This window comes from Alexandromys fortis, unplaced genomic scaffold (genome assembly GCF_014885135.2).
Source record: "Alexandromys fortis isolate MF-2015 unplaced genomic scaffold, M_Fortis_MF-2015_v1.1 scaffold_1, whole genome shotgun sequence".
In the NCBI taxonomy this organism is placed as follows: domain Eukaryota; kingdom Metazoa; phylum Chordata; class Mammalia; order Rodentia; family Cricetidae; genus Alexandromys; species Alexandromys fortis.
This window is the reverse complement of record NW_026067927.1, coordinates 25121855-25129804: the sequence shown is the minus strand read 5'-3', so window position 1 is coordinate 25129804 and position 7950 is coordinate 25121855. Positions and strand designations below refer to the sequence as shown.

Below are 7950 nucleotides of genomic sequence, written 5' to 3'. Positions count from 1 at the left end.
CCCCCCCCCCCCCCCCCCCGACAACAAGCGCTTCTCAATTTGAAGTCACCACAGACAGGTGAGTGCTTATCCTTGGCCTGGCCTGAAACTACACACCAGGAGATTTTACCTATCCTGTCACACTATCCATCAGAGTTTAGAGTCTTTTAAAAAGGGATAAAGCCATACTAAAGATCACCATCTAAAACATACTTGGAAGCTGGGTATGGTCATGTAGGATTTGGGAGGCAGAAGCAGGCAGATCTCTGTGAGTTTGAAACTTGAAAAACAACACACACACACACAAAAAATACTGGGGTCAGACAAGAAGGATCAGTGGTAAAGGCACCTGCTGCCTAGTTTTATGAACTAAATTTAGTCACTGAGACCTATGTAGTAGAAGACTTCCAACACACACACACACACACACACACCACAGTGATAGGCCTATTTTGTCTTGAAAGGACCACCTGTAAGTACCTGGATGTTGTTGGAAATGTCACCGGTCAGAGCCACATGCAGGACAACCAGGGGCTCCTCAGGGGTGGAGCAGTGGGAGAAGAAGTAGCATCTCCGGTATGGCCCCACACGCCGCTTCATGTCCATCCAGTTTTTCACAGGGTGCACAGCCTCACACCTGACCAAGCAATACAGAGATTAGACAGATGCGAGAATTATAAACTATCAAGGGCTGAGTCCAATCTCCTTAGCCACTTCTGCTCTGTGTCTAACACCACTTTGTTCCTGACACAGGGTCTTGCTTTACAGCCCTGGCTGGTCTGATACTATCACTGAGGCTGACCTTGAGCTTCGGATGATCTTCCTGCTCCATGCCTTCCATGGACTGGGATGACAGGATGTGCTGCCCACTCAACACCTGCTTTCAGGGGACTTTGCGGGCTCTCAGGTGCATTTATGCAGCAGTTTCAGGCAAACCTACTGGAATTTCTTGCTGCTGAACATGGTTTCTTATCTTTGCTTTGGAAATAAATTCCCATGCTGCCAACACTGGTGGATACACATGTCTCCAGCCTTATCCCACATATTCCTACTTCCAGCATGGGGAAGAATAGTAGACACTACCAAGGTTTACATCCCAGGATGCTTTCCGGCCCTCGATTATATGGGCCAATGTGGAGTGTGGGCAGAACAACGGTATGTGTTGCACTGAGCCCTGATCATGATGTGATTATGCCGACGGGGTATTTCAATAACTGGATGAAACAGCACCATTCTGACCTCTCAGGCCAAGACTTGTTCCAATTAGTCCCTACAGCTTTGGTGGCGAGGCCATTTGCTTTAAATAACCCTGGGTGACTAACAGACTGGCTAGGGTCTTTCTGGGGTGCACCCCAATCTCCACCCTCCCTGTGATAATAGTCCAGCACCCACACCTAGTGTGTTCATAGATCAGGTGAAGTAAAAGCCGTGCAGGCCATGGCCGCCATACTCACTCACTGATCTTCTGAAGCACCTCACAGGGGGAGTGCCAGGTGACCCGCTCCAGGCTCAGGAAGCCAGAAGAGAACCACTCGGACAGCATGCTCTTCAGTACTCCATTCATTTCCTGGGCAAGAGAGAGGAAGGCAGCCTCAGAGAAGCCAGTGTCCCCCCAGGAGTCTATCTACCCACTGACAGACATACACTTCTATATCCTGATGTCTCGGAGTCCATACCCTTGCTTCCAGCCGGGCTCATGGCTGTAGAATCAAGATTGTACTGCACATGGCAGTGACCATGTGCCTGACTTCTGGACAATGAGCTGTAAGTAGAGGGGTCTTGTAATGGCTTTGGGAGCCTCAATGACATCAGGACATGGCTTTTGTTGACTTTTTTCTTTCGTCTTTTCCACTGTGAGCTGGTAGTTGCTGGGATAGATAATGTTAGAGCAGTCACACTGGGCCAGGAGGTGACTGTGATGGTTTTTCAGAGAACAGTACACCCCCAATCCAGGACACCGAGAGCACGGTTAGCCTGGGGCTGCTTCACTCCAGACTTCAACCCAAGTGACCAACTTCTCTGCTCCACAGACCTCTGTGACTGTGGATTTATTACTCACAGGTGAATTCCACAGGTGAATTCCACGGAACAGTAACAGACAGTGCTTCTGGTTCACTGCGGCGACCTTCCACATCTAAAGAAAAGTCTGTACATACACACAGCTTTTCCATTCGTGCAGTTAAGTACCAGGACACAGAGGAGGCATAGTTTTGTCCTGGGCAGCTTTACAGGGTGCAAGGACAAACCCAGGACCAAGGAACCTTGTTCAATGTGAGAGAGGGTTTTGAATGGCTGCACACAACTCTCAGGCTCATGGGAGAGGGTGAAGGAGCTGGAAGGGACGGCTTGCAGGGTGCACGAGAGTTGCCCGTCCTGGGAAGGACGCAAACTGGGAAAGCGGCTGGGTGAGAGCTGTGCAGGTCCTTCACCTTATGTTCTCAATCTCATTTTTTTTTAAAAAAAAAAAAAACAAAACTCGGGTGAAGGCTCTGCCGGGCAAAGTTCACCTTAGTCAAAGCATTCACCCCCACACTAATCCCCAAGAACACAGAGGTGTTGAGAATGGTGACTGGAGAGCCACGGGCTGGCAACACAGGATAGCCTTTTATGAACCCTCATGCTCTGGCTCAAGATTGCTTAATGGGTAAAGCGCTTCCCACTCGAAAATACAAAACTGAGGGGATCTCCACAACCTGAGTGGAAGCTGGACACATGGACACAGCACTCCTAAGGAGAGACAAGAGGACACCTGGAAGCTGCAGACCTGTAGCATTCGCAGCAGTGAGCAGCTGGAAGACAAGGGCCAGTGCCCACGGCTGACCACTGATGCTATGTGCATTTGTACCCGCAACACATACACAACAATTTTAAAAAAAAAGCTCTGCATAGTGGGGGTACACACCAGCACTCAGGAGGCAGAGGCATGTTTATCTTTATGACTCTGAGGCCAGTCTGGTCTCCAAAACAGAACAAAGAAGCTTTTGCATACTCTGCACCTGACCCTGATCATCCTTCCAAGGTCTTAAGATCTCCATTTTTAAAGAGTAAGCTAAGAAACACTAACTATCCCTAGGGAAAAACGCAAACACATCCTACACCCATCCTCTGTGGCTTGGGGAGCTGCTTCTGTGCCCTCACGGTGGGGCTGGAACAGGCTGGCTGTGCAGGCATGATGGACTACATTTTGACACTCATGGCAGGAAAAGGCCAGGAACCCTGGCTCCACTGATGACGCCTCTCCTCTGGAAGCCTCTTCTATTTTGGGCTGCTGACAGCTGTGGCATGTGATGCTGGACGCAAGAACAGGGGATGTAGGCTAAAGGTGAGAAATCTCACTGTCTGCTTCTTTAACTGCTGTTCCGGAGGGAAGTAACCACAGTGAGCGTTCAGGTCACCAGGTCACACAATAGGCAACAGAAACAGTCTCCTGTGCTTTCTGCTCATTAACACAGCAGTTATGAGTCACAGGAGAAGCTGAGATGCCCGAGAGCCCCCGGCCCCCACCCCCCTTGCTGCACTCGTGGAGGCTGCTCTTCTCTCAGTGGAACGTCCAGCCTCTTCTGAGATGCTTGGCTTTCCAGAGTGACCTCTTTGGGGTATGTGAGGGAAAGTTGCTTTGCCTTGTGGAGAGTCCACAGCCGGGGGGCGGGGGGGGGGCAGGCAAAACTACTGTCAGGGAAAAAAGGATGGGGCAAAGAAAGAGTACAGTTCCAGCCTCACAGGCTACAGCGGGGGGAGGGGGGCACTTGATATAATGAAATCTCTGTCCCTGTCAAAAAATAAACTATGCCCTAACACAGAAAAAGCACACAATTAACACAGAACTTATTAGAACACAGAATTTGCTAGAGTGCTCAGGAGGTACTCCACTGCCTAACAGGCAGAAAGGCTTACTGAGCAGCCCACCTAATCTAACTGGCAAGTCCCGAGTCTCAGTGAAAGCCTGTCTCAGAAACTAAGGCGGACAGCTTCTGAGGACGACATTCCCAGGTTGACCTCTGGCTCATGTGTGTACACATCCATACTCTAGTTCTTCTGGTGACAGGTGACAATACCAAATCCTGGCCGACAAACGCTAGGGAGAGGAATAAAATCTCTATTATCAAAATGACTTAACTGAGAAAATGTTATAGAACCGTGAGAAGGATAAAGCAGCTGGTGGCTTAACTGTGTACTTACAGGGCAGTTAGCCTAGATCTAGGTGGAGGAACACACAAGGCCTCCAAAGCGTGCACCATATAGAAGGGCAAAGGTCAGGCTGTGGCTATACCCTCTTTGCTGACAAATACCTCTAAGCCTCATTCGTGACTCCTGGCCGGCAGTCGGCAGTGTCTTTCTCCCTTACGAGGAGGACAGTCAAGGCTAAAAAGCAAGGGGACCTGTATGTAAAATGTCTAAGTGTGTCTTGCTTCTGATGGCCAGAAGCAAGCGCCTCCCCACAGTCAGTCTCAGTGTTACAGTGTCACCAGCCACGGTGAGCTGAGAGCCCGGCTGGCAAAGGAACTCCCAGAATCAGAATTTGGAATTGGATGGCCATTGGAAGCTATCTATGCCCTTTCCCATAAAGGAGATGCTTACCACCCAAAACAAGGGACTGGAAGAAAAAACTGTCATGCCTGTTTCAGAGTTCTCAAACGAGTTAGGACAGAATCACTCCACTGTTTGGCTTTGAAAAAGTATATGAACCTTGGAAGGACAGGAACTTCTGAAATGTTGGTATCACTGTGCAAAAACTCTATCTAATGGTAACAGTAAAGGGCTGGGGCAACCTTAGACAATCTTTTGGGTCACAGCTACTTAAACCTCCGTTACTTGCAAGCTACGTGATCCTGCTGGGTAAGCAGCTCATTAGTTCAGGTACTAAAAAGTAAACTCAGAATCACTGCGTCTAGGGCTGAGCTTGGAGGCAACTCTCCTACCCAGAGTCGCACACAGAAAGAAGGCTGAAGGCTTTGGAAACTAAGACGGTAGTGACCTTCACTTCTGACCATCTAGGTACATTTCCTGTAACCTGTCAGGGCGATGCCGCGCTCAAACTCGCCCAAGGCCGCGCTCCATCCTTGTTCAGGTACAGCGCAGTTTAAAAGAGAGCTATTTTGGAGTAAGCGCAATGGGTACCCCCTTGACAGCACCAATGCCAAGTACCACGCCATAAGCACTGTGTACCTGCTGCCGGCAAGGCGGAGCCAGAGGGCAGCAGGGGGCTTGGATAAAGACCTAGGAAGCGGCAGGGCCCCGGGGTGGAGGCGAGGGCCCCGGGTGGGGCCTTACCCGGACGTGCGGCCCCTCCACCAGCTTGAGGGCCTGCGCCTCCAGCAGATCGGCCCGCAGCTGCACCAGGAAGCGCACGCCGCCGTCCAGCTTGCTGATGTGATGGAAGAGGCCGCGGTAGCGCGGCACGAGCGCATAGCGCAGCCGGTCCTCGGCCTGCAGCAGCACGGCCACCTCGCGCGACTGCTGGCGCAGCTGCAGCACCCCGGCGCTCTGCTCGGCCACCTGGCCATGGTCCACGCCGAAGCCCTGCGCTAGGCGACTGAGCAGCTCGGCGCGCTGGGCCGTCTCTCCCAGGCCGCCGTAGAAGCTCACGAAGTCGGCGCACTGCGCCTCGGCGGGCGCCGGCGTCTTCTCGCGCAGCTCATAGGCTGGCGTGGGTGGCACGGCTCGCCGCAGCAGCTCGTCCATGGCGCCAACCGTGAGCCCGCTGCACAGCCGAGGCGCCCGAGGCCCCGGCGGCTGCGGCGGGTAGCGGGGTGGGAACAGGCGCCGAGCCCTCAAACCTGGCCCAAGGCATCTCATGATAACCTACAACAGCTGCTAGCAGGGGGACGCCGCCGGACCCTGCCTCACTTCCTGTTCCGGCTTCCTGTACCTCGCCGGTCTTATTGGTCAAAGTGGGACGATGGATTGCGCATGGGCCAATCGGGAGGCAGAGCTGTGCGGCGGGGCGAAGGAGTTCCCTCCGGCTGGAAGCCAAGTGCAGCTAAAGGTCCCGAGGGAGGTGGGGGGGGGGGGGCAAGTAGCCTCAGGGCACCTGACTCGCCCGCTTGGCCTGCAGCCTGACACTTGTCCCCAGAGTCACCCTCTCAGCCCCTGGCCTCTTTGCCCACTACGTACGCGCTTCTCTTGATCTAAGTGCTCGCCGTTTCAGCTCCTCCAGGGACCGTGCTGGGCACTCCGGTGCCTGGGCAAGGAACTGAGGGATCTGAGTTTGCATGCTGAATGAGTACCCCTAGGACTGGGGATAGCTCAGATGGTAAAGCGTTGGAGAACTTGAGTTCACGTCTAGAATGCGTGGGGAAACGATTGTAACCACAGCGTTGGGGAGAGGTGGAGAAAGGAGGATCCCTGGAGCTGGCTGGCTTGCCAGTTCATCTTACATGGTGAATCCGGGCCAGCCAGTGACCCTATCTCCAAAGCCAAACAAAAACAAAAAATGAGGTGACTGGCGCTGAACACCCAAAGCATCCTCTGGCTTCCACAACCACACGTGTATGCCCATGCACCCGCTCAGGTGTGTACACGAAAGTGTACAAGCCCACACGAAGCACTCTGGGTAATTCTCTGGCAAGACATTCTGTTTGACCCTGCCTAGGTACCTTCTGGCTCTTGCCAAGGTTCTACCTGGAGAGGACTACCCGCCAGAGACCCAGTCCATGCTTCCTACTGCACCCTGAAAAACTTCAGGTCATGCTGCAAATGGATAGCCTATGAATCTTCTCCCTACCAGCCTCCTGGCTGGGCCACGTTCATTCATTTTTATTCATTTCATTCTCACTTGTCTGTTGTGTTCTAGGCCCCATGGTGTGCTTTCGTTTAAAACGATCCTGCTCCTGTTCTCATTCAGGTTGTAGTCTGAGGGAGAGACACATTAAAATAACTGCAAAAACGGAGGCAGAAGGCAGGCGTAGGCTCTGTATGTATGGATTCTGCTTGATACAACCACAGTCATCTCGAATCTGGACTGTCATGTCTGTCCTGGAGAATCCACAGTCCATGTTTTGGTGTGTGGTCTCGCCTCAGACTGTAGGTAGACCAAATCCTGAGAATGACATGACGGACGCATAGGGCCTTCCAAGCAGATCCAGGCTCCAATTTGTGCTCTTTGATAAGGACTTAAGATGAGTCACGTATATCCCAGTCAGGGTCCAGTCACTTTACCCTAACCCGTGTATGTGACTCTCTTTCTGACTCATATGGTGGGATCCAGTTGGTTTTGCTGTCTCCCAAAACCAATACATTTATTGGTAAGTCTGCCAATAAACTGAGCTCTCCGATTCTTCCTCTGCCTGTATCTGGCTTTGGCCTCATAGCACCTGAGGCTGGCCTGTGCACACGAGGACCTGCTGTTTCGGAAGAGTTTGCCCTCGTGGATCGGATAGCCAGGACAGGCCTCTCAGAGAAGACATTTATGTTGAGAGCAGGCACTATGGAAAAGGAACAAAGAGAGCTAGCTATCCGGTCTATTCTTCTAGCTCAGGTACATGACTCACAACTCCTGTCCTGCCTTCCGCTACAGTATCCAAATGGCACTGGTTTCTATTTCTTTCTGGTCCACTGCTCCTGTGGTTCCTGTCCCATCTCACTGCAGCCCGTCTTTGCACCCAGGTTCGCTCCCTGGAGCCCACTCTCTGCTCCACCCACTGAGGGTGATTTTCTGACTTGTCCATTGGTGCACACTGGTCCAACAACCAGACACTGTAGTCTAACACACTGAGCTGGCTTCTAAGCTCCCACTGGATCCTGCCCATCTTCTGCCTCTCCTTGCATCACGGTGCCTCCTCAGCATAGAGAATTTGACTGTCAGTTTTGAAAAAAGATTTTAATACAGGGAGGGGAACAAATCCGGGGAGGGGAGTGTGAGGTGTACAAGTGGGCTCCAAAGACAAGGCTTAGACCCGAGGAGGTAGATACAGAAGGATCTGTGGGTCTCACGGGGACAGGAGCCCTAAAAGATCCGTGGGTGCTAGAGGG

General features: G+C 52.2%; 1 protein-coding gene across 1 annotated transcript in view; it reads right to left on the bottom strand.

Annotated features, from left to right (window-relative positions):
• The window catches only part of Mlycd (malonyl-CoA decarboxylase), an 11129-nt gene extending 5292 nt beyond the window's left edge, over positions 1-5837 (bottom strand). The window contains exons 1-3 of the mRNA XM_050144166.1: positions 5251-5837; positions 1434-1546; positions 460-616 (exon numbers count right to left, since the gene is read on the bottom strand). Coding sequence (XP_050000123.1) covers positions 460-616; positions 1434-1546; positions 5251-5775 — 795 coding nt within the window. The 5' untranslated portion in view covers positions 5776-5837. The remainder of the gene's footprint in view (positions 1-459; positions 617-1433; positions 1547-5250) is intronic.
• Positions 5838-7950: the final 2113 nt, after the last annotated feature.